This window comes from Cheilinus undulatus, linkage group 7, assembly GCF_018320785.1.
Source record: "Cheilinus undulatus linkage group 7, ASM1832078v1, whole genome shotgun sequence".
Classification (NCBI taxonomy): domain Eukaryota; kingdom Metazoa; phylum Chordata; class Actinopteri; order Labriformes; family Labridae; genus Cheilinus; species Cheilinus undulatus.
The window spans coordinates 20,484,205-20,511,430 of NC_054871.1; the positions used below are offsets into that span (position 1 = coordinate 20,484,205).

General features: G+C 38.5%; 1 protein-coding gene across 11 annotated transcripts in view; it reads left to right on the forward strand.

The window, feature by feature from the left end:
• Positions 1 to 27,226, forward strand: part of ptprsa (protein tyrosine phosphatase receptor type Sa) — a 321,629-nt gene that overhangs the window by 227,351 nt on the left and 67,052 nt on the right. For 5 of the 11 annotated variants that reach the window (XM_041791166.1, XM_041791171.1, XM_041791168.1 and 2 more), the window contains 8 exons: positions 1,297 to 1,566; positions 1,690 to 2,271; positions 2,935 to 3,068; positions 3,193 to 3,337; positions 13,007 to 13,327; positions 15,115 to 15,308; positions 18,622 to 18,648; positions 19,759 to 19,876. In XM_041791166.1, the coding sequence (XP_041647100.1) occupies positions 1,297 to 1,566; positions 1,690 to 2,271; positions 2,935 to 3,068; positions 3,193 to 3,337; positions 13,007 to 13,327; positions 15,115 to 15,308; positions 18,622 to 18,648; positions 19,759 to 19,876 (1,791 nt within the window). The remainder of the gene's footprint in view (positions 1 to 1,296; positions 1,567 to 1,689; positions 2,272 to 2,934; positions 3,069 to 3,192; positions 3,338 to 13,006; positions 13,328 to 15,114; positions 15,309 to 18,621; positions 18,649 to 19,758; positions 19,877 to 27,226) is intronic. The other 6 variants (XM_041791169.1, XM_041791174.1, XM_041791170.1 and 3 more) reach the window with 2 other exon arrangements.

The following is a 27,226-nucleotide window of genomic DNA, read 5'->3' on the forward strand; positions in this document are numbered from 1 at the left end:
ATTCTGCCTTTTCCATCAGCCCCTCCTCTCTCATTCTTGTTCTCTGGATTTCTACTCCCTGTTGATCCAGTTCTGTTTCTTGACTCCAACACTCTGTGATAGTAGATTTCTAGCTACAACTACTCTAGTTCTTTTTTTCTATGTATTTCTAGGCACACACCTTGTTCCTCAATATTTATTTTGTGTTAACTGGGACTGCGATGTGACAATGTGCCACCATCACATTTTGTCACATTTGCTGGAGAAAAACAAAGTTTACACAGCATTGAAGCGGGTTTACCCCCCCTTCACCCTCCTCCAAACCTTCCCCTCTCTTCTTCTTCTTCTGACTGTCACTTTATTGCTCCTCTGTTCCCTCTCTTCCTCTCCTCAGACGCTTTATCCTCTTACCTTGTATTTCTTCTTTCCTCTCCAATCGTCTTTTGTCTGGGCATGCTAGCGACCCTTCAGTTATATTCCTCTATGCATTTTATCTCAATTTTTATATCTGATTTTGTTATCATTTACTCCTTAATTTACCTCGGTCTATTTATGCATGCTGTCTGTGAAACTGATAGCTGCATCTATCAATGGAACCGTGTCAGATCTTAATAAGGCTTTGTCCAGTGGATCTACCCTAAACCACAAAAATCTGATTAAAGTTTCTCATCTTTAAGCTACTTAGGTAGAAGAGGCAGGGGTCAAATGCAAACTTAAGCTAGAATGTGTTAGAGACCTTGTAGAGACGGTCAATAGCCCAGTAACCCTACACTTCCTGTGCTGTGGGAGGAGCCTGTAATGGCACACTTCCCGTTGGCGTGAGTGCCTGAGAGGACAGAAAGTGACAGGTTGCCATGTTGGCCTTATGTGATAGATTATCACATGGCCTTTACAAGAGTCATTCATACTAAGTGATCAGGTTACGTCGTAGTTTTATGTTAGCAGTTCAGTTCCAAAGATGAGAAACTCGTAATAGATTTTTGTGTCTCTAATTGTGCTGTGATGGGTCAAATATTGGTCAATGGAACCTTGTTGCTATGAATCGTTGCTTTATTGTTAATCTACATTGTTGTTGAAGCAGTTCTGTTAGTTTAGTTCCTTCTCATTATTTGTATATTTTTTATGTTTTGAAAAGTCTACTTCCTCTATATTGTGTTTCAGTTTACCTTTACCATGTTGAGCCTTTTCTGTTAAGTATATCCTTGAGAAGGGTCCATTTTCATCGGCCTCTCTTGTTACCTCTCTTTCTCTTTTCTTTTTTTTTGACTCCCTTGCCCTCTTTTGTCATCCTCTCCTCTTCCTAATGCCTTCTCCCAGTCCGACGTGTGCCTCCTCGCTTCTCCATTCCGCCGACGAGTCAGGAAATAATGCCCGGCGGCAGTGTGAACATAACTTGCGTGGCAGTGGGGTCGCCCATGCCTTACGTCAAGTGGATGCTGAATTCAGAGGACTTGACACCAGAGGATGAGATGCCAGTGGGCAGGAATGTTCTTGAATTGAGCAGTGTCCGTGAGTCAGCCAACTACACCTGCGTGGCTATGAGCAGCCTTGGCATCATTGAGGCTGTGGCACAAATCACTGTCAAATGTAAGCGATAAGAAGGACACTTATTATGTATAAAATGCTAACCCACGCTCGGCAAGTTTTGCTATTGGTTGCTGACATAATGGATGATATTGTGTTCTTTCCTTTTCTGTTTCATCCTCATAGCTCTCCCAAAGCCCCCAGGAACCCCTGTGGTTACTGAAACCACTGCGACCAGTGTAACCATCACCTGGGACTCAGGCAACCCAGACCCAGTGACTTACTATATCATCCAGTACAGAGCCAAGTCCCCAGACAGCAAATATGAAACAGTGGATGACATCACAACCACACGCTACAGCATTGGTGGCCTCTACCCCAACACAGAGTATGAAATCCGTGTCTCGGCCGTCAACACCATTGGCCAGGGTCCTCCCAGTGAGCCAGTAGAAACACGGACTGGTGAACAAGCCCCTGCAAGTCCACCAAGAAACATCCAGGCCCAGATTATATCCCAGAATACCATGATGGTGCGCTGGGAGGAGCCTGAGGAGCCCAATGGGCAAATCAAGGGCTACCGGGTGTATTATACCATGGACGACTCTCAGCCAATGAGCCTCTGGCAGATCCATAACGTCCAGGACAGCATCATCACGACTATCCAGAGCCTGGTTCCTCAGGAGACATACACAATAAAAGTCTTGGCATTCACCTCTGTAGGAGACGGACCATTTTCAGAGCCTATCCATGTCAAAGTACTGCAAGGAGGTAAAAGCTAACTTCTTCCGTTAAGTCTTTGAATTGCATCTTCATTCTTATTGTTCAAAAGAAGTTTGGACCCAGTAGTTATGAAAATTTAAACCAACTTTAGCAAAAATCTGGTGAATGCCTCACCTGTTCTCAAGCTTTCTGCTTAGGAAGTAGTCTTTGAAACCAATAGAGAGCTTTTTTTTTTTTTTTCCTTTTTGCATCAGCAGCACATTCTCTTAAATATTTCATCAGACTGAGCCTGCTGCCAAAAAGAGAAGTTTTCTCCCCTGCTGTGAAAAGTTCACCCACACATCTGCGGCCTCTGCAAATGATGACAAAAGCCTGTTTGATCATAGCAGGCTGAAAAATACAGCCAAATTTGAGAAACAACCAACAGTTGAAAACTCACCAGGATGAGTTACAGAGCCAAACCAAATTAGTGCGTTAATGTTGGGGCAAGGAGGTGTATCCAAACTTTGTAAAACCTTTATACTTGAAGTTAGTCTAGCATCTCGAATTGATTACATCTTTTTCTTGGTAAGACTTTGCACCAGGTCTTTTAACTTGATATTAGTGTGTAGTTATAAAGTATAGAATAAGACTTTGCTTATATTGATTTGTAAGACTTTACTTTTATTCTGTAACATTTCCTTCAACGATGCACTCTGCTGTGTTCTTCAGTACCGGGTCAGCCATCCAAATTCCAGGTTGGTGCAGTTTCTGACACCAGCATTGAACTGACCTGGGAAGCCTACGAGAAAGAAGGAATTACAAGTTATGAACTCCGATACTCAGAAGGCAGTTTTGGCACCCAGGTAATAATTCAGCAGTTTCTTTTTAATACAAGTCTCCTTTGCACTGTTGGGTGTACATCCTTTCTTCGTGATCCTCTACTGCCATTTAAAGTCAGACCTGTCATTAACTTTACTCTCTGTACAGATGAAGAAAACATTTGGACCCACATCTTCTTATGTTGTGGAAGGTCTTCGCCCAAACACAGAGTACCACTTCTCCTTGGCAGCCATCTCAAACAAAGGCACTGGAGCCTTCACCAATGACATATCACAGAAGACCTTGCAAGCCAGTATGTAGCCTTTTATTCAGTCCTTCCTCCTGTGTTCTTTGTGCTAACAAAGAGGTTTTTCCACAGATGTGAAGTTACGATTGTATGCCAGCAAAGTGAATTTTTGTGTTTCTTTATGCTTTATTCCTTCCACTTGATTGTCAAAGACTGATACTCTGCTGACTGCATTATCACCTTTGAACTGTGACTGTGTTTTTCTTAGACATAATCAGGGTTCAAAGCTGATTTCATATTAATAAATCACAGAACAAAGGGCTAGTGTTTCATTGAATACTACCTTTCAAAGTGTTTTAATATTTCTGCATTTCATCTCAAGTTTGTTCACCTAAATGTGACAATGTAACTTTTTTATTCCAAGCTTATAGAGAGTGATGTTAACATAATTACAGTGTGTTCAATTTATTGTTAGATTGGAGTTAATCTACAAACGACACACCTTTAAACTAATAGTAAAATCTTTCCACTGTAGATCTACCATATTTTCTCACTTGACTTTGGTGCTAAATATGTTGATGTGTACCCAGCACTGTAAACAAATCCAGCTTACGTGGGCTGAAAATGTGGGAGTTTCTTTATTTCCCTTTCTCTTCTGTTCTGTTCATATTTGCTTTTCCTTTGTCAACAGCAAGTGCACTTTCTTCCACGTGACAGAGACACAAAAAATGTTCCCTCTCCTCTTAGAACGCCAAGGCTCTCATGTGAACTGTCTTCAGATTGGGGATGGGAAATGTTGGCTTAGTATATTAATTAAAAAAAAAAATCTATCAATTGTGACCAAAACCCACACACTCATCCCTTGAATTGAGTCCAGTGTATCAGCGCTGAACTAGGGATTTTTTATTTATTTATTTATTTTAATGATGGAAGGAACACAATTGAATTATTCAGACAAGCCATCTAAAATAACAGAGTGATATTATAGCTCACTGTAAGAAAAACTTGAAATAGAGTAACCAGTTAATCCAATCTGATGCCCAATGATAGCTACAGCTATCATTGAAATTTAAGTCATGGATTTACACAGCACACAAAGATTAACATTGATGTTGTGTAGTGACTCAATCTACATTCATGTGGTGGCCATTTTCCTCTGATGTCACACCCAGAGTGGAAAGCCAAACTTCAATTTGATGCTGTACTGCTGTTACAGGCTTCAAGTTTAAGAAATCTAAGAAAAATTGGCTCTACCAATGCTTCCCAATTGATTAGCAACTAAAAAGGCAATTAATGATAAAAAATAAACGACCATATGTTAAGTTAAATCAGATCATTTGATATCCCATTTGGTGCCAACTAACAGTTATAGTTAGTATTCAACCATTTGTACGTTAGAATTTACGTGGAATAGTAATGTAAGCATTTCTACAAAACACAGGGTGGCTTAAAGGGATACTTCAACATTTTGGCAAATTTGCCCATTGCCATAATATCTATAGTCTTAGGAGTAGGTTTGTTACCTTTAGTTGTCAGTGCAGGCTATTTTTAGATCTGCAGGACAGAGATACTAGCTGCTCTGCCAACTCTATGAGTCTTATGGTTATTTCGGCTTTCCCTCATCAAACTTATCAAATACACAATCCAACAACTCCAAAATGCTCTCATGGACAAGTTGTGACCTGTACATTCACCACGCTATGAAATAATAACGTATAAGTATGTAACATTACGACATATGAAGCAAATACTCGGAACTACTTTCAGAGTAAACCACTGGGCAGAGTGACACAGTGCGCGCCTGTGGCCTGAGGTCACAACTTGTCCACGAGAGCATTTTGGAGTTGTTGGATTGTGTATCTGATGAGTTTGATGAGGGAAAGCCAGAACTACCATAAGACTCATAGAGTTGGCAGAGCAGCTAGTATCTCTGTCCTGCATATCTAAAAATAGCTTGCACTGACAACTAAAGGTAACAAACCCATTACTAAGACTATAGGGATTATGGCAATGGGCAAATTTGCCAAAATGTTGAAGTATCTCTTTAACTATTGTGTAAAACTATCAAAAATTAATCTTACCATTCAGCCCCTTTAAGCCAACAGTTCAACAGGAAGTGCCTGGCATAAATGAATACAAGAATTATAGGTATTCAGAGTTTGGTTTAGTTAAGCCTTGTTTGGTTTAGTTACATTTAGTCTAATCTAGTTTAGTTTAGTGTAGTTTGCCCAATTCAACAGCATATTTTTCACAGATGGTGTTATAAACTCGCATTTGGTCCAATTATTTAGTTTGTTTGATCTGCAAACCTGAGAAGTAGCAGTATCATGAACACAGTGCAATAGCTCTCCACCCTAATATGATGTCAGAGCCACCGTATGGTCATTTTATGGTAATGTACCTTGAAAGTGTGCCCAGATTTGGGGAAAATTGGCTATTTATAACTGTTCATGTAGCAGTCTTAATAATAGTGGTAGCAATTGTCCAAAATCGCTGTAAGATGTGAGAATATGCCAGTTTCAGAGAGGAAAAACCAAAGTTTTAAATCAGATGATTCTACTGGAACAAAGGAGAGCCTTGGCGCTGGGAGTAGACTTTTCTTAACACATTTTCTGTTTCTACCAGTGCAACTTGTTGGCTGCCCCCCCACATCTGGGCTGTGGGGGCTTTGGAACAACCACTTCACACTTCTTTTTTGTTACTGCTGGGCAGCAAAGCTACACAGTGCAGAGTCACTGAGGAGAGCGCCAGTTGCATGTGACATTCACTCTTGCCCATGGGGGTTGCTGTTGAAAAATCACTGCACCGTTGATCTTTGATCAGTCCAGGCATGACAATACTTTCTGTTCATCCAGACCCATTTCTGTCTTGGCGTCTCTCGAGTGTCTGTGCACATCATCACCTGTCGATGTGTGTTTTTGATTTCCTTACCTCTGTTCTTGCATTTATTTTGGACCGGGTACGCCGCAAGCTGATTGGATTTGATACACTCCTCTCTCCCTCTCACATCACCCTACTCCAGATCTGTTTCTCTCTTTGCCACTCGTTTCCCTGTGCTATGGAACAAAAACTCTCCTTGGAATGGCTTGACATCTCCTTGTTCACTTTGTGTCCTCTTCCTTTTCTGTTAAGTCTTTGAAAAAAAGTTTTGAGTTACATTTTTTATTTATTAATTTATTTTACTTTCTGGGTTATCTGAATATTAGTTTGACATAACTCTGAAGAGTAGTTTGCTGCAATTTTTCATTTTTCTGCTGGGCTCTTGTTGAATCCGAGTCCACCACAACAACCAGCTATAGCAGCCCAGCAGGCACCTACAGACAATACTGGCATACCCTTATCCATCAAGCATATGTATATAAGTTTGCTAAGTTACCTGGCTTTTGCAAGTATCTGCTTGAGAAAAGGGACTCAGTTTAAGATATGTCATAACAAATGCATCTGCTTTCCTACTATCCTGAAAATTGATATAATTTTTTTAGGACAGTCAATATTTTGTCTCCTCATTTGTAAGACATGATTCTAGGTTACAGTTTCATTTACCGTTTCTATCCACTCAGTTTTCATGATTTAAGCTCAGGTCTCACCACATCCAAACCATTCTTTGCAGACAGCTATTGATGTTGTTAGAGCTGTAGAGTCCCTGCTCTAGCAAGCTTGTAATGCAGCCATTTGCTTCTCTGTGCTGAGGTCAGAAAACTCACAGACTAAGTCAGTCAAAGCCAAAGATTTCCCACAACACAACATAATAAATAACTTGATCTTTTGGACGCTGTGAGGTAAGTGATTATGTGGCTTAGGGATTCAGTCTGCCATAAACATTTGCAAAGTCTTGACAGATATCAGTCAAATAGCCGATGGCTCCTCATACATTATCTACAGAGAATAGCAGTATATTTTGCATCCAGATCAATAAGGTGCATTGTTTCATACGAGCATATAGTTTGCATTTACAGGGCAATGGTCCATATGCAGTTACAACTCTTGGCCGTTCAGAGACACCAGAAAAGAGCTCACTGAATGTACAGTATAAGGTGTACAAAGGCAACATGAAAACACAAAAGTGAATGAAAATACAATGACCTTGATTTGAAGAGGGAACAAACTCTCATTATTGTTGGACAACCATTTATTTAAGCGTCTTGTACAGTTTTACAAACACAATGTCCAACTGGTGCCAGACTCTCAAATACTATACTACCACTTTGGGTGTGGTTTACACCAGGGTTCCCACAGATGCTTGAAAAGTCTAGAAAAGTCTTAAGCTGAACTTTTGAAATTTAAGGCCATAAAAATCCTTAAAAAATCTTATTTTTACTTGTGAGAGGTCATAAATTCTTGAAGGCAGATTTGAGAACACGTCTTTATCTAATTTTTATTTGCTAAATCAGTTTTATTTTAATCATTCTTTTTCCTTTCTATGTTCCTTTAGAATTTAAGATTTGTAAAGGAAATATCATTCTCTTTTTGTTATTAATCAATAATTTAGTATTATTAACTAAATTTCCACCACAAAGTGTTTCATGAATATTCATTAGAATGCAGGGTATAAAGTGTTGGATGTTCCAATTATATCAAAATTATTTAAGTCTTGGGTTTTTGTGAAATACAGCTTGCCCACCTAAATCTTGGTACAACACACCCTTATTCCCTGAAGATAATATTATTCTCCTTTTCAAAGGTTAAAATGTTTAGAATCATTTGAGTGTACCTGCTAAAAATATGTTATAAATATAACTATATTATAACTATATTGACAGAATAGAGGCATTAAATGTGCCAGAAATCATCAGGTTTGGGTATTTATGACCAGAAAACTTAATTGTCCTATACCATTTGGCTTTTCTTAAACACTGCAATGAATCTAAAAAATTCAGTCTTGGGCCAGAGTACCAAGGAATCCCACATTACTTTGATTTATGCTGCAAAAATGGTATTTTTCTCAGCTCAGGTATTACAAAGGTCTTAAAAAGTCTTGAATTAGGACTTCTAAAGAGTGTAGGAGCCTGAATACATGTCCATGTACATAATACTTAGCACATTAAAAACATACACTTCATCATAATAACAGCTGAATCTGAAATTGAAATGAACTTTGCTCTTTATTTCTTATTGTATTGTAATGACTTTTGGCATTGTTGTGCCATGCTTTACTCACAGTCCACTGCATTGTCTGGCAGACTGAAACCCTTTTCCATTAAGTACAAAGAAAGACAGACAACATGATTTTCCTGTTTGCTTTGTTGTCCAATATCTGTGGTATAAAATGTTTGCAGATTGTTGAAGTTTGTGCTCAGTCCAAGCAGCATTACCAGGGGCTATTGTCATGGGGACTACTACTTGTCAAAAACTTGTGAAAAGTCACTAAAAACAAAACTGATCACACTGGATAGTGTTCCATATTTGATCCATCACCTCTAATGGTTGAAGAACTCCTTAAATCAAAGGATAACAGGATTTCTTCATTGGCGTATGTGGTTGACTTTGCTAAAAAACACAAGTTTTGAATGGCAACAGTGGCCCTCATTCAGAAGCAAGGCCTCTTTGGGTAAGCTGCCATAGTCAGACCAGGTTCAGATATTTGTGAGACCGTTCAGACGTGGCCAGAGTGGGTCCACAACCTGAGCATGGGGAGAGCTCCCAGTATTCCCCCAGCCGTCCCAGTTGCATGACATCCTACCCGGACCCTGTGAGTGGTTTGAGGGGACTTTCAGGCCCCAGAGTGGCTGATAAGAATCCCATTTCATAGTGTCAGAATTAATTTCATGCTTTGCGATGAGCTGTGAGGCAGACCCCTGGATTGTCAGGCTTTGTTACACATTCAGATTATACCTTGAACCTGCCAGTAGCCAGTCAAGTGCTTTCTCTCAAATTAAAGTGGCAGATTCTAAATCCTCTGTATTTAGCCAAACAAGCAGTTTAGCTCCCCCCACTTACTGTAATTGCAGGAGCTTTTTAGATGTATTGGAATATTTGTGTGAGCCACAACACTGCCATTTGGCATCAGGGGGATTAATTCCGTAATGATCTGCAAACATGAACATCCTGTCATTCGAGGCTTCTGATGAAAATGCAGTTCAGATACAAACATGTGCTCATACATTGCAAAAGCGTTTTCAATCTGTGCCATTTAAAGACCCAACTTAAAGCACTGAGTAACAGCTAGTGAAACTAAACTGCTCGCATCATTGTGTGTGATTTATATCCACTGAAAGCAGTACAATCTGAAGGTAGTCACAATGATTAGGTATGCCACCAGAGCTTGACATTGCAGACTTTACACCCAGACCTCCTAGTCATATCACAACAGACTTAAAAGTCAAAGCGAAGGATATGAATGCAGACATAACTAATTATTTGTCAAATAGCATTTGGGAAACTCTTTCAGGGAAGCTTCAAAAGGACCTCAAGTGAAGCATTAGCTGCGTTTCCTCTTTTGTGGTTGTATAGTTCTACTATCCATAATCCCACCACTGGCCTTCATGGGATATATGCACTTTATTAAAGCTGTGCCCTAGCCGGTCCTAAAGCGTTATCAGGCATGAGGATGCCTGTGCACTGTGATAGCCTGGCCCCTGTCAGATTCGCAGCCTTTTCCAGCGCCACAAAGATTGAGAACTGAGCAATCATTCTTGACGTGGAGGGTTTGCAAATACAATATGAGCGGAGGAAAGAAGCTGAAAGGCTCAAAATCCAGTAAGACCGTAAGTAAATAAGCCCATTGGACACAGAGGAGGGTTTGAGGACTGTGGCTGAGGTCCTGTCCTATTTGTTGTGTGCTGGAACATTCGGTCGTCAGTGAGAAGAGGCCTTTCTGAGAGTTAAACCCCCTCTGTTTTTTATTTTTTAAGCTGTTCCACCAAAAGTGACACTGCAGTCAGAACACTATCATTAAACTTTTATGAATTCAGCAGCACAAGTTTTTTCTGTCTTGCTCGCTCTGTTCTTGTGTCCTGGCATTCTCAGAGTGGCAGTAAGCCTCACCCAGATGCAAAGAAACGGGGCTATGAAATGGGATTTTTCTGAACTAATTGTTAGCAAGAATGGGTGATAGTCGACAGAAAAAAAGGAATATTTTAAGAGTGAGTGTTCCCCTTATAGCTTCCCCCTCTCACAGTCTTGTGGACCCTCCAGCCCAAAGATACATGAGAATTTTACAGTCCTGGCTACAGCACAGAGCCAACTCTCTCCCCCCCAATAACCCCAAATCAGTCAAAAGTTCCCAAATGGTCTATATTGAAGATGATTCAAAAAACGGGGTGGATGTCAAAATTTCTGGCATACTTTTTTGGGAGGGAGAGTGTTGCAGCTCACTGGCTACAGAGTGAGCACGCTCAGTAGTCAGGTGCTGGTGGTAAGAAAGTCTAAAATGTAGTATTTGTGGGAGTCAGGTACGTATGATGCAGACTATGCCTGTGATTTGTTTTTATTTTATTTTTTAAGAAGTTAAATGTTATTATTTTTGGTTTATGCTGAGAATCCTGTTTTTTCATGTTTTCTCATGAGTTGTCATTTTTGAACCTTAACTGTTGTTGTAGTTCTTTCTTTCGAGTCACCTGGGTTACAGAGAAATTCATTTCCCAGTACCCTCCTTCTGTTCATAATTTATTTCCTCTGCCTTTTGCTTTTGGAACAAGAACATGCTGCTTGTTTTATATGGGTTCATTTGAGTTTCTGTCTTAAGTTGCTGTGTGTGGAATGCCTTTTTTTCTTCTGGTGTTTCATTTAGTTTTTTTCAGTTATTGTGCTATTTTTACCTTACATAACAGTCAAATATGTAATAATGAACAGGGTTTTTCACACTAAAAGAGTGGAGGGAGTACACACATTTTGTAGAGGATAGAGGAAAGCCCGCTGGGAATAGAAATATTTTCATACATGTTCTTTTATCCCTGTAATACCAAATTCTGGATGAGAAGTGAAGGAGTTTTATCACTCCTTGCACAGCACACTCTGGACCAGCACGAGCTGTGTAAGAGCTTGGCAAAGATTATAAGCACGAGGCATTGAATTTGATTTAGAAAGTTCACAGACATGTAGGTTTTAATATGTTTTGGAAGAACACTTCATACTAAAATACCAGCCACTGTGTTGGAAATCTTTTAAACTGTTACTGATTAAAGAGGAAGGAGTGTACTACCTTCCAGCTGGCTTATACAGCTTGGAAAAAAGGTTTTTCTAGCTTATGATAGTTTGTTACAGAAGTTCCAGTGCATGATTACAGATGCTTTTTGATTGATCATTTTATCATGTTCTATTAAGGCCACATTTGTTATAAAAAACAACACACAATAGAAATTTACAGTAGTTCAACCAACAAAACTCACTGACGTTTGATTTAGTTTGTCATTTTAGTTGTATTTTACACTGATGTTAGATCATGATTAGAAAACCTTACTTATTCCCTTAAATAGAATGCACAGTCATAGATTTCTTGAACCATGTAGAATTTTGGTTACTAGGAATAGAGATTGAAACTCACTTCAGCTAGACCCTGGTTCTGCACTTTCTTAAACCTAAAAATAAAATTCTTGCACCACTGATACTGCTATAACTTTTTGACAACATCATTTTGTTGTATCAGCGATGTAAGAAAATACATCAGTTCATTCAGGACCTCTTTGTTAAGAAACACACATGGTTTGAAGCTATAAATATTTCTTTATCAGCAGGGATCCCCTGCCCTTCCATAAGCCTACATGGAAAGCAACAAGCAGGGACAGCACACGTGACACTGATTAATTTAGAATCAGAATGAAGGAGGAGCTGGGGTGGAGGAGGGTTGCAAGAGCAGCTTGCAGTGAGAGCAGCAGAGTGTAGCCAGGCAGGGTAGTTCGTATAAAGCAGCCATAAGTACAGTTAGCTAGTAGTGTGCTTATAGCAAATAAGCTGGCCATCAGCTGATCTCAGGTATGGCAGTGCTTGACTCCATGGCCTGCCTGAGTCAGCACTTTATGCTTGATTTTTTTTAATGGGGAGCATGAGTTGTGCTGGGAGTAGCATGCACTCATAACACTGCGTGTAAAAGCAGGTAGTTATCCTTTTGTTGTTCCATTCTTTCCAACAGTGGAAAATTTTCAGTACTAGTATTGCATAGGACTTTCATTTATAAGGGTAAAGGGTATCAATATGCAGAATTAAAGATCCTCATACTGATAACCAAATATCTGATGCAGACTCTTAAGTTAATGTTCAAAAAAGATGACAAATTTAAACCATTTACATTATACATTAAAGTACAGACATTTGACTGCTAACAAGGACTAGGGCGTACTATGTGATTGCATAGAGTAACATTTTAAAGGTATTGTTGTAAATTTTGACAGTAAAGATCTATTATGTCATACTACATGGCTGTTTTAAATTCAACACTATAAAGCATCACTACCAAAAACAGTCACACTCTTTAAGTCTGAATGTGCAGTTTAAGTCTCCTGTTAAAGTAGCCATCTTGATTCATTATTACAAAGCGTGTGCCATTGTCCATTTTGGCCTCTTCTGTTCACATTTGCTTGACTATTTTATTTTATTTCAAACATATTTTGCCTCCGTCTTTGTTTTGCAATTTTTGTTTGGAATTGCTCTTATAGTTTTTTTTTTATCCTTTTATCATTTTCTTTATCTCTCCCATCTTTTTATTTTTTGTTTTTCACCCCTCCCTTCCCTCCTTCCCCATCCTCCTCCTCGTCCTGGATCCCCTTCCCTCCTTCCTTCCTGTCCTTTCAACCTCACCAGAGCCCTCAGCCCCCCCTCAAGAAATTAAGTGCAGCAGCACCAGCTCCACCACCCTGCTGGTAAGTTGGCGCCCCCCGCCTTTGAAGAGTCAGAACGGTGACCTGGTGGGGTATAAGGTGCGCTACCAGGTGGTGAGTCCGTCAGACGGTGGCAGTGACGACGGGGAGTCCATGGAGGATCAAACTGTCCCTGCCAATGAAGAGCAGGTGCTGCTGCAAAGATTGGAGAAATGGACCCAGTACAGCATCACCTTGTCTGCATTCACTGTGATCGGATCCGGGCCTGAGAGCGAGCCCCTGATCTGCCGCACTGATGAAGACGGTACATGAATCTCTGATTTTCAGAGGTTAAATGTTGTTTTAGAATTTTAAGTATTTGATGTAAGTGAGATTTTAGCAGTAGATTTGTATAAATGTAAGAATATAATCTTAAATATGTTGTATTTATCATAATAGAATGGATTCAATAATGTTGGAAAATGTCAATGAAACAAGACCACAACCAGGCATATTAAGGAAAACATTCTGAATGGATAACACACTTGGGAAATCAGAGTTGCTATTTAATCTTAACCAACAAATGTAACTCATAATAGCCACCACATCTCATATCCTGCAGTTATTTGTTGGCTTTTAACTATGTATCTCATAGCTCAGCTGAGAGCCATAAGAGTTTATGAATGCCATATACCACAAGACTGTATCAGTTCATGCATATGTGGTGGCAACAGGATGTTGGGAGTTAAATCAGCAGGTGTGTGAACATTAAGGTTGCATCTTAAATCCTTAGTTTATTATGCTGAAAAATTAAAGTCAAATCAATAACAGTCTTCCTCTCTTCATACCTGCCTCTGTTTTGTTCCTGGTCATTGCCATCAAGACTGATTGAGTGTACCCTATCAACAAATGCAAGTTTTTGTGATAATTTTATTGATTTGTTTAAGCAGTTTATTGACAAACACACTTTTTGCAGTCTAAGGATGTAGAAAAATTTCAAACAAAACAGGCAAATCATATATAACAAATATGCAAATATTCAATGATTTATATTTAAGCCTTACTACAATAGACAATAACAAAAATGCACATGACTTTGCCTAGCTGAGTAGCAGTAAGTAAATGACAAAGGAGAAAGCCCTTGGAATAAAGTACCCAAAATGACAAGTAAAGATGTGAGCATGTCACACCACATCTGAATCATTGACGGATGGCTGACATTGCCTTCTATCCTCCATGATCCATTTCACATCTATTACCACAGCATATTAAGCATCTGTCTGGCACTGATATATGACAAGCACGAAGGTAGGGACAAGCTTGGATTGTTAACATACTTGTTTTAAAAGACACCTTTCCCATGGGTGAAACCACAGCTCACTGACAATAGCCATAACAAATTTTAAGGTTTCATCACGATAATAATGCATGACAGAAAAAGTACCAAGTAGAGAAATAAGAGGCAGGAATAAAAGGTAGAGAAAAAAAATGGTAATAAACAAGATTGGTGCACGATCCAGGGGAAGGTGGGGGGAAATGGGGTGGTGATTTAGGGGGAGAGAAGGGGACTTGAAGTGTTTGTGGACGAGCAAATGGAGGCAGTTTGAGTGGAGGAGTTCTATTAATGGCACATCCATCTAAGAAAGGGCCAGTCAGTGGCACTCTGAAAGGCCTGGAAGCAAGGCCTTCCATAAAGGCCTGTCATTATGACTGAGAGCTCCCCACTGAAGCAGACAGACACAGCAGAAACATACTGAAAAGGAGTGGTGTAAGTGGTGCAAGGTTTTAGGTGGATATGTTACAGCAGAAAAAGTGACATAGAAGTGTGTTTGTCGTCATGTCTCTTTGTGAATTGTCCAACTTTATAGAATATCAGTTGGATACTTTTGTGTGACAGGTAGTTATTAGAGCTTTGTGCTTCTTTTACAAAGAATTGCTCTCCTTAAAAGGCTGAGGGCTATAGGCCAATTTTAACTGACTTCTCTGACTAAATTTGGAGCATCTGCTTCAACATTGCTATTTATTTCTAAAAATAGTGGATCATGACTTAGGCATATTTTTTCACCATTAAATTGAATAGAATAGGTCTGATTTGAGTTTTGCTTTTTACAGTTCCTGGGGCTCCTCCAAGGCGGGTAGAGGTTGAGGTCCTCAACTCAACAGCACTTAAGGTGATGTGGCGCTCCTTGACCCCAGGAAGGCAGCACGGTCAGATCCGTGGCTACCAGGTCCACTATGTGCGGGTGGAAAATGGAGAGTCACGGGGCCTGCCCCTCATCAAGGACGTCATGCTGGCCGATGCCCAGGTATGACCATCTCACTGTTTCCGAAGCAAAAATCTGCAATATTAGATTAAAAACTTTAATTCATAGTACTCAAAAAGTGACCATTTTCTCAGTTGAGAATTTCAAATGGTGTGTCTACAGGTAACTCTTATGAACATAGTGACATAATTAATGTAATTATTGACTAAAAAACAAAAAAGCAACTAATTGAATCGGTCAACAGACTGAAATTTTTATCAAATGAAGCAAAATAAAATACTGAGGAGCCCCTGCTCCCCCATTAAAAAAGGTCCAAATGGTATAGTCAACCCCTGGCCCTGTATGGGAGAATGGAGCCTTGAGAAAGGTATGTAGGAGAAGAAAGCAAGGATAGAGCACAAGATGAGGATGATGGAGAAGAAAGCAGAGATAAAGAGCTAGATAAAGATGATGGTGGAGAAGAAAGCAGGGATAGAGAGCTAGATGATGATGATGGAGAAGAAACCAGGGATAAAGAACTAGATGAAGATGATGGAGGAGAAGAAACCAGGGATAGAGAGTGATATGATGATAAAGGAGAAGAAAGCAGTGTTGGAGAGCATAATGAGGATGGAGAAGTAAGCAGGGATAAAGAGCTAGATGACGATGATAAAGGAGAAGAAAGCAGGGAAGAGAGCATGATGAGGCTATTAAACACATAAACTAATGTGACTCAAATAATCCAAGTAAATTAAAGTTAACTCTAGTACAAATATTGCTCATGGATATAGGGACATCATGGTTCAAAATAAATTAAATAGCATAGATATTCATAAAACAAAGCAACATGTTCTTGCTTGGCTGGCTGGCTAGTATATAAGAAATGTTATATCTACAACATTTTGTGAAGGTTTCAGCTAGTACTCCTTTTTTCTGTGCCTATCTTATTCTGAAATAGCCTATAGGTTTTTTTGTGTCTTAATCCCAACAATAGCCTGTGTCTGACGATAAATCAGTGAACAAATTAATTATGTTAACAAAGTGTTGCTCTGGATTTGTATTGTTTTTTGGCAATCAGGAAATGTTGAATTAATAAAACTTTGTTAGGTTTCCTACATTAATTTAACAAACTTGAACACAGCAGGATGTTATTATAACAGAATTTATGCCTCTCACCCTTGGTGTGATGTGATGGGAAAATGACTGCCATTTGAAAATGATCAGTTCCACCAAATGTATCTAGGTCTTCCTTTCAGTCTATTTTTCAGTCAGGATTCAAAGAGAGTTACCAATTAAGCAGGATAAAAGTTGATGCAATGATTTATACCTCAGTGATATTTCAAATAAACTTTGCCCCATTTTTATTCTCAAATACACACAAATTTTGTTTTTTCTCTGCTGTTGTTGCTTTTCAAATATTGCTGCAGTAGAAAGTGATATGGGTGCTCTCCCCTTTTGGATTTCATTTCATATTGCTGTAATATTCTGTTCCCCTCAGCCCACAACAAGAACTGTAATCACAGCTCCACTCATCTTGTCCTCCCTTTTCTGCCTCCACGGCTTTTATTAAGAATTTCCAGACCCTGCTTTATGGCAACATCTGCCGTGAAACGCCTGATTGTATGCTTGTATCAAAGGAGAAAGGACTCAAAGAAAATTCTTATTATAGTATTCTCTGCCTGGGGGCCAAAACGTAAAATTGGCATGAAAACATTTCACCAAAAAAATCTGCCTCCACTGACAGCTAGAACTGTAATGGAGCCTTGTACACTGTAATGACAATTTTACACAACTTCTGTCAACACACAGTGGAGAAATCCTTTCAGAGTCTGACTTTTGTACACACTGACAATCATACAAATGCAAATGAAAGCCCTGACGCAATGGAGTAAACAACACAGAAAGCAATAGCTTTATTGAATTCTGCATATTTTGGAAATAAATGCCTCAAAATCAGTTTTTTGCAGAATGTGTGAAGGGTCCACCAGAATCACGTTAACCATTATCTTATTGAGATTACCCATTAATTTCAGTGCATGATGAGGGTGTAAATTACATAAACTCTCAGTTTAAAAATGCACAACCTTACTGTCAATTAAACCTGTACAATCTAAGTATATCTTTCAATAGATAGAATGATAAGACAGTGTCTTGATTAAGCACAGTAAAGCTACACTTAAATGTCACTGGTGGCTGCAGTTGTCAACGATTGAACGTTAAGCAGGAGAGTGTTAAGCTGATGGAATATGTTTAGTGAAATGTTTGGAGCCATAATGGTACATTAATGAAAACACAAGATGAAGCTCCACAGATCTCCACCTGTAAGGACAATGATTATGTATTATAACTAACAGTACCATGCCAAACCAAATTGAACTGGACTGCTTGGTGGAAGTGACCTATTGTGCCATGCAGTGGACAGGCTGTCACTAGCTTTACTAGCATTTAAATCAAGAACATTTTCTTATGTCTATACTTAATACTTTGTTTTTAAGATGCAGCTTCCTTGCATGTGCAATGAAATTGTGGATTTTTTTTTCGCATTTGCTATTATGTTACTTTGTAGATAAAAAAAGTAGGGATGTAAAAATGTCTCACATCAAAAAATGCTAGATTTAACTAGCTTTAATTGCTAGCTTTGACATCAAATGGACACAAACATGGACAAATTTAAAAGAACTGGCAAAAAATATATATTGCAGTACTCCTTTTAAGCAGCAAAGGGCTCTATCTGCTCCTAGCAGGTCTTGTTCAACATCAGTAGCACCTATATGACCTCAAAATAGGGAGTTTTACTTATATTTGTGAAGAAAAAAATGCTTTTTATTGTCAGAATATTAACTTGAAATTCCTATCTTTTCATAGATTGGCTTATAGCTCATTATTTTATCTTTAAAAATGTTTTAAAAATATGCTCAAACCGTTATGTGAATCCAGTTATATATACCATATTGTGATTTAAGTGTATTCTTACAGCCCTGTAATTATTCTTTTTATAAAGAAGTAAGGGTTAGTTGGGGACAAAAATTATAAATAATACGAAAATGGTAACTGATAAATGATAATGGGATGTAATCTTAGTGTAGTATCACAGTTAAATGGTTACACATCTCCAGGCCTCACTAGCACACCTGTCCAACTCTCATCTTTGTTCCAGCTGCTCCTCATAACATAAGCTTCAAACAACTACTCTCTCTCCTTACCTTCAAAAAAAAACAATGACCTACTTCTGATACCAACCCTCTGCTCCTGAACCTCTAATGCCCCCGTCTCTCACAATCCTATTTCTTCCTTTTTCTTTCTCTCTCTTTCTTCTTCTTCAAAAAAAAAAAAAAAACTCTCTCTCCTGCACTCTCCTCTTTGGCGGGGGGGTTAGTGGGAAACGGACGATACAGCTGAATATGTGAGTACGAAGTTTCGCCTGAGTGCTATGTGTAGCTGCGGGGGTATAAACAGTGGGTATTGCATCAGCCTTGTTGGATTCACAGTTTACACAACCCCTCAAGACTTTATTCAATAAGTTTGGATAAAGTGGCTCAGAGGTTTCACCTCAGCTCACTCTGACCAGCCAACCGCTGCACTATCTCTATAAGCCACTAAGGAAAATAGGACCAACTTCTGTTGCAGCTAGCTTCTACAAAATGGTGGCTGATGCAATATCCACTGCCCGCTGTGCCTGGAATGCTAATGCTACTCGTGCCATGCTGTGTGTTGATGCAGTTTTTCGTCTTGTGTTTTGTGGTATGTGTATTTTTTTCTCTTCTTTTGATTTTTAAACCATATTATTCAATTTTCTATGTGGTGCTTTAGAAATTCTCATGCTGCCCTAGGTAGACCGGCTTTTTTCTAAAATCCTCTTCAAATCCTGAATGATCATTCACAACTGCAGATTTTTTCTTCAACAAATTGTACCCTTATTTTGAACCCAGATTTAAAGCCCCAGTCTATCTGCATTACGTGAATACCATCTCAAGTACCGACAGTACTTATAGCTCATTTACCTTTATTGACCTCTCCCATCCCTCTGCCAAGCAGCCTGTTAAAAACCTCATTCTGCATTCGTTCAAACCTGCTCTCTTGAAAGATTCATTAGAATTGATCGGAAGCCTCTCTTTGAAGAGGACTCAAGGAAACTTAATGGCTGAGGTAAAAACTGTCGGCATATGGGCAGGATGCATTCAGCATGCATTTATCACAAAGTTAAGTTGTTGATTGGAATATGGCTAAAGGAATAAGAGGGGCTACTTTCCATTTGCATACCTAATGTCCCCAGCTCCACCTTGGCAGCTCTTAGGATTTGCTTAATGGAATGGTCTCCCATTACACAGGGGGGAAACGTTACATTTAATGCATGCCTCGTGAAAATTAATAAAGAGAACCAGGAAACACTTCACTAAGATTAACATTCTGCATAAGGCAGTTTGAGCTGCATGAAGAGGGTGTGCAGTCATCAATAATTTGAGACATATTTTGATACTTTCTTGCTCCTTTTGTTTTCCTTTGTGTCTCTTAGGAAATGGTCATTGGAGGACTAAAGCCAGACACCACTTACTCCATCACGGTGGCAGCATACACCACCAAAGGGGATGGAGCCCGGAGCAAACCCAAACTGGTGGTGACCAAAGGGGCAGGTCAGTACAATATTAGATTATTGAGCTCCTGGTTTGTTTAAGCACTCTTTCCCATGCTACACCAAATGTAGTATATTCTTTTTCAACCTTTGGTTGAAGGACATTGTGCCCTGGTTTCCTCATTATTGCAAACCAGCTTGTATTACTGGGCTGTATTTTTTGTCATATATGTTTTTCAAAAGACATAAAAAGGAACATTTATAACAAGCAAACAAACAGCTGGCTCACACATTCAAATCCATAAAGGCGGGAGGCTCAGGATTGTCATCATATACATAAAAGTACATGCCATTATGTACAAAGTATTCTTTACATTATCTTTACGGCTAAGGGTACATGAAAAATAAACAATACTAAAAGCAATACAGAAATTGTCAACTGTAAAGTATTCATCAAGGCACGGCTTTTAAATCTAGGATGAAAACCCTCTTGTAAGAATAGTGAAAAAAGTCAAACTACTACATGCCAGAAAGGGTTCAAATTTTCGAAAAAAAAACAAAACAAAACAAAACTTCATCTTTACCTTGTAACCTACAGGTACAAAGAGGCATAGTCAAGTACACTGTATAATAAACTAGTTGCCTGAAAAATAACAATATAATGTGTTTTTAATGCACTTTACTAACTTAATATTTCTGAGTATTAAATACTGATGCTAACTTTATAATTTATGTTCTCAGTACTAGTAGTTTAAATTATTTTAATTGTTCAAAACTGAGATTCAAACGGTAATTTGAGTGTAACCCTCTAATCACATAATTTTATCTTGAACAATTACGCTACTCAAAGTAGGTCAACTTAAGTGTCTATAGGTGAGAACAACTGAAAGGTCCTAACTGAACCTGGAAGTCCTCTTCCATCAAGCTCAGTATACCATCCACAGCATACTGTACTGTGATTGCTTCCCACAGGTGGGACTTTTCTAACTGAGTCAGTAACTTCACTCATGGTGCAGAATTGTCAAATGCCCAAAGACATTCTGGGAAAACACTGCAGATTAAGGGATGGTAGTGAAATAATTTGTGTAAAATACAAAAAATACTTTAAGTGATTGAGTACTTCTACTGAAAACTAAAAATGTGTTCTATCAAAAATACAGCTTAGATAGCTATTTTGGATTTTTTAAGTTAATGCTACTCTTTTTTTTTTAACAACCTCCGACTGTTCAGTCTTACAATGTAGCTGATGTCTCGTTAGGTTTGCCATCCACTCAACATTAATATTGCCCCTCACAGGCAGGGCCTCTTTAACAGAGTTGGTAACTTCACTCATGGTGCCTAAGGCATTCCTAGAATACTGCAGATTAAGGGATAATGGTCGAATAATTTGAGTACAATGACAGAAAATACTTAAATTGTTTGAGTACTGTTAACTTGAAGCTAAAAGTGAATTCTGTCAACTCAGAAAAATAGAGTAAAAAAAGATGGTTTGGATTTTTAAGTAAACACAACTCAACCTTTTTAACTAGCTTGTACTGTTTGGTCTTACAGTGCAGTGAAAAGGGTTACAAGTTATAAATACTTAAGTAAATTTAAGTTCTTTAGCGTTTATGGCCAAGGAGTGCAAGCAACTTGTTTATAATAAGTTATAAATAATTTAGAATCAATTACAAAAAAGCTGAGTTAGTTCAACTCTGTTTCTGAGTAAAGTTGATGTTAGTTTTTACAGTGTGTTACTCTCTGCTATTGAATCTTAGCTGGAACTCTGGGCCGTCTTTTAAATGAAGCGTCATGTTTGGCCACAGGAACTGATACAAACTTTTACCAAAGATCTAGAAAAGCAGCAACAAAACAGTAATTCCTCATATTTAACAAAGTGCTAAAGCTACAAATTAGGCCCGCCAAATAGATATGTCCTTTGCCAGAATTTGCTTCATAAATAACCATATTTTGATTTTTCTTCTCTACTGCATCTTACCTGAGAGAATTTTTCCAAATGATCTATTCTGAAGTGTAGCTACAATTGATGTCAAGAACACTTAAGACATAAGAGTTGATATTTGCTTCTATCAGTAGAGCATTTATCATTTGAATCATGCTCACACGACTTTCCACAGATATTTTGAGATCAAGGTGCTGGTGTGAGGTTCTTGGAGTTTTTATCAGATAGATTATGACAGCTTGAGAACCCCTGTTGGGCCGTCGGTCTGGGCATAAAAGATGAAATAAAGGCTAATGCCTGCGCACTACAAAGCCTTGTCTTTTTCAATTTTTTCCCTTGTTACCACTGGTAGGCACACTGATTCAGCTGGACTGCTTGAGCCTGTGTTGAAGCGAGAAGCTTAGTTACCATGAGCATGATCTAAACCTGTGAGGCTGGCTGCTGTAGAGCGTAAAAGCCTTCTTTTGAGAGATTTCAAGGCAAGCTAGGAGCACCCTTTTGTGTGCATCTCTGCCAGGCTTCAGTGTCATCATGTACACAACTGCATCATGCATTTCTAATATATGGAAAAGAACCTACCAGCATGCAGTGTGGTACATGTAGCACATACATAGGGATATACAGATCCACACTTGGGGAATTCCTTAGGCTAGTGTGCATGCATGAAATGATAAAGAACACACACTTATAGACACACAAACGCCTTCATTGTACAATTCAGCACACACACACAGGCACACATCCTAGATCCTGACAGGTGTGTGTGTAACAGGTGTCAGCGACTGTGATGCTGCCAAAGGGGCTTGAGTGAGTGCTGTCACTCTCTATCCTCCTGTCAGGCCGAGCTGACTGATATGCCAGTCTGGAGCACTCTGTCTGTCCCTCAGAGGGAAAGCCTCCCCTTTTATATTATTGAAGCGCAAAGAAGCAGTTAAGGTCAGAGGGGCCAAGATAAATAGAAAAAGGGGAATGGGTTCGAAGTGGGGGACATGGCTCTACGGCCTTTTTTTTCAGATGAAGAGGCTGTTGTTCTTGCTCAGTTGGATATTAGGTTGGCCTGGTGGTAGGCAGTGAGTATGGATTTCTTGAGGTCTATATCAGACAGAGAACAAATAACACCATGTCCTAACTCCTTATTTTCCTCTTACCTGTTCCTGTTTTCCTCTCTGAGATGGGCAAAGAACAAGGAAAGAGGAAGATGACAAGGCATCGGGAATGTTTCATTGATATTCTTTTACTTTACTAACTTAAAATAATGTGTTAGCTAACTTTATAAAGTTGAGATAGCTGTCCATTTATATTATCTATTTCTGTGTTTAGAATTTTAAGCTCTGACATTTGTCAACATGAAGGTAAAACTACTCAGCTCAAAGCTGTCAGAAGCTTGAGAATACAGAGTGCCATTCTGCTCTAAAATAATTAAAGCACTAGAAATCATACTGTTTCATGGTTAAAAATTGATAAAACATTTCAGCCGAAATTTAGGCTTTTAAAAAGTATTAAAGGTCTTAAATCCAAGTATGTGAAGTCTTGAATTTCCACATTTTTTATTTTTATATTAAAGGGGTTACAGTCCACATAGACTGAAGAAGCTGGTTGTTCACAGAGTACTATATGATATATGCTTGGATACAGCACTCTGTGAACAACCAGCTTCTTCAGCAATGACCTTTTGTGGCTTACCCTCCTTGTGGAGGGTGTCAATGACTGTCTTCTGGACATCTGTTAAGTCTGCAGTCTTCCCCATGACTGAGAGACCCAGACTGAGAGACCATTTAAAGGCTCCAGAAACCTTTGCAGGTGTTTGGAGTTCATTAGCTGATTAGGGTGTGACACTATGACTTTCCAATATTGAATTTTTTTCACAATATTCTAGTTTTCTGAGACACAGAATTTTGGGTTTTCATTATCTGTAAGCCATAATCATCAAAATTTCAAGAAATAAAGGCTTGAAATATTTCAATCTATGTGTAATGAGTCTATATAATATATGGGTTTCACTTTCTGAAATGAGTGACAAAAAATATTGAACTTTTTCATGATATTCTCATTTTTTTGAGATGTATATGCTCTAATGTTACATCAACCTTGTTCAAAGGTTTCAAGAAGCCTACAAATAATTCAATCAAGTAGCCTAAAAATGTGACAAAACCAATGAGGAATACCTTGTCAGCAATTTAAGTAAAGATTTCTGAAAAGTCCATTGTAAAACCTGGTTATATTGATTCCCATGCAGTCAGTGCTTAATAAATGCATTCAGATATAACTAAACCTCATTTTGGTGAGGTTTCTAATGGAGCAAATTAAAAAAAGAAATTCCTGATATCAAATATGTGACCCTATAATTTATTATGCTCCAACATTGTACTTGTTCATTGTAAAATTATGATTCAAAAAAATATACATTTCAAACATTCATTGTTATCTATATTTGCATACATATACAGTGCTAAAGAAATTTATTAGACCACCTGTCTCAGAGACCATCCAGCATCATGAAGTGCTCTTTCATTTTCAGTGAGCTCTCGAAGTTATACCATTTTGAACAGGAATGAGGGATTTCAAACTGAATTCACCTTTTTAAACCCAAATTTGAGCCAGCTCACTGGGCTTCTCTGAGAAGTCAGAAATTAGTCAAGCACAACAGTCAACCACTAAAACTCATCTTTCTGTTCAGGAATGCAAGTAAATAACTATAATTTGACATATTAATCAAGAAAAAATAATAATGTTCTTTACTATTTTTTTAGTTTTTTTGTAAATCAGTAAGTTTGAAAATTCATGGATAACAATTATAATTATATTTTAGCATTAAAAATATCATTTGGGTTAAAGAGCTTCTACATATTTGTGTATTAACCATTGCAGAAACATAAAAAATGATTTTGGTTTTACCCATTTTTACCAGTGCTGTTAATTTAGGGCAGCTGTGGCATAAACTTTACTTTGGGTGGTGGTCTAATAAATTTGTTAAGCACTGTAGCTTATGCAATGACTCTTAATAATCTTGCATGCTTTAATATTGAACAACTGCCTTCAAGAATTCTGACGTCATATGTTCCTTCATCTAAAGAAAAAAATATGCTTCAGAGAAAAATCAATATTGAACATCATAACAAATAGAGAAGGTTGTTGCCATTTCAAAATTGATTCACATCAATAACAGCATCTTTTTCTTCTTCATCTTCATGCATTTCTAACACATTTCAGTGGTGCCTAAGAAAGTGTGCGAAAGAATGTATCTCAGGACTTTGTGGGGAAATAAAGCAGGTATAAGTTTTAAACTTTTTATGAGTCACAGGCTAACATAAGTCTTTCTAAGGCTGGAGCTGTCTTTGTTTGTTGAATGAAAGCCAGGTTTGAAAAGTGCCTTTTCATGATTCACACTTTCCCATCACTTGCTTTGAGGAAAAAAATATGTAACCGTGGCCAGTGTGAGTTTTTTCCTTGTTGAGGGAGCCAAAAGAGTCTTTATTGACAAAAGATTGAAATGTTTGTGTCTGGAAGTGTTATTCTGCCATCCCATCTGCACATTGAGGAGTTTTTCACTGTTGCAATCAATGACATCCTTGTCATCTTCCTTTCTTGCTTGGCCCTCCATTGTGAGGAAGTTTAAAAAAAAAGCTTGTTTTAAAAAACTGTCAAAAACTAAATGAAACAGCATGTTGCTCACATTTAATTCTCTATAGGAAGCCTGCAATAACTTGGGACCCTCTGAGCCTGCAGAGCAAGGAAAGTTTTCAGATTTAGGGCATGCCAAGGCAGGAAGACACTCTGAAAGACGGCTGAAGTGAATGTAGAAAGGGGAGAAAGGCATACATGTAAACTCCCCTAATTTAATGTGGATATGGCACTGTTTTGGCATTCTGCATTTATCTTTAATGATTTATTACCCAGTAATGATGCAGTGATGGACTGAGAGATGGAATTATATTTGGAAGTTTTATTCAAGCTGTTTGTCATTATGTGGAGTGAGTTGCATTATGCATTAATTTGTTGCAGTCAAAGCTGATATAGATGCAAATGAACTCAGTCACATTGCTGTTAGACAGGCACAGAACACATTAGCAGGGTTTCCTGCACTTTAAATATCTTGACAGCTAACAGACTCCCATCCCCCAACTTCAAAGTACTTAATTCTGATTGTTGCATCCTGTGGGAGGATGCTGAAGGATGCCTGTGTGTATTAAAACATGGGGTTACTTCTGATATATTGGCCCTGGTTCCCTCATTGCATGTTTAGTAACCCACTGATTGGTATTTTGGTAATGGCTCCCGCTCTTTCTCCTCTCTCTGTATTTTCTTTCTCTGTTTTTTTTTTTTTTTTTAATTAAAGCACTTTCACCCTAAATGGTGCCAGGTGAAAACTTGGAGATCGGTGTGATATCAGTTTTGGCAGATAGGAAAATTTCTGCCTATGTTTACAACCAATAATTTGGCTACAAAAATCTGCCTATTTCAGCAGTAAATATTGGCTGTAAGAACAAAAAAAGTTAGTGGAGTTTTAGGCTGGACCAGCAGGCCTACATCCGCTGGGGTCTTTTTCTTTATTCACCATCATTCCTTACATTTTAAAGTGTGTTTTAAGGACTGAAATTTGTTCATTTTTTCATCCTCAAACTTTAAATTTAGTGTTTTAACCCCAAGCCATTTTTTGCTCTTTCTGGCCGTCTGTGGTTTTTTTGCATGGCAACCTGGACTTTCAGAATACGTTTCCTGCAAGGATGTCAGATGAAAGTATCAAAAGTTATATGAACAGAATGACAAAGTAAAATAACAAACAGAAACAGAATCTCATAGAACTTAATACAAATCATACCCAGATCAACAATGAGCAACCCTTTTCACATCTGCATTAAATTTCTACAGGCCTTTTTTGGTTCAATCTGGAACAAATGTTCATGGTGTGAATGAGTTTGTCCAAGGGCCCACTGTGTATGTACCAGATTGTACCTGATTGTACCCTTAACAGGAATTCGAGACCCAAATCTCCGGTAGCAAAGTTAACGATGTAAATCACAAATCTATCCTTGCCACTAAATAATACATTATCCTGTGACACAACACACATGCATAAACATTTTTTAGCAATTGTGAGGATTTCTTGGTAATAGTCAAATTCAAACCTTGGTTCAGTTTCTTCCCTGGTTGGGGGACTTAATAGCTAGATGCTTAAAGGACTTAGCCAATGGGGATGAATGCACATGCATCCCATTTTAGGATTGCAAATGTCCTCTTTTCATTATTTGGGCTATAGAGGAAAGGATATAACCCCCAGGAGAAGTATGTAGACCAGAAACCAAAAAGGTAGCTTACCAAAAAGGTAAGCTTCACATTAAAATATACTCCAAAGAGATCTGTCAAATGGTTCATGAGATATTGTAAACAATGCATACGCCACTGCTTGGGATTGTCGGCGATCCAGCAGAGTTTGGAGGATCAAGGACTGAAGTTTAAGGTCTGAACTAC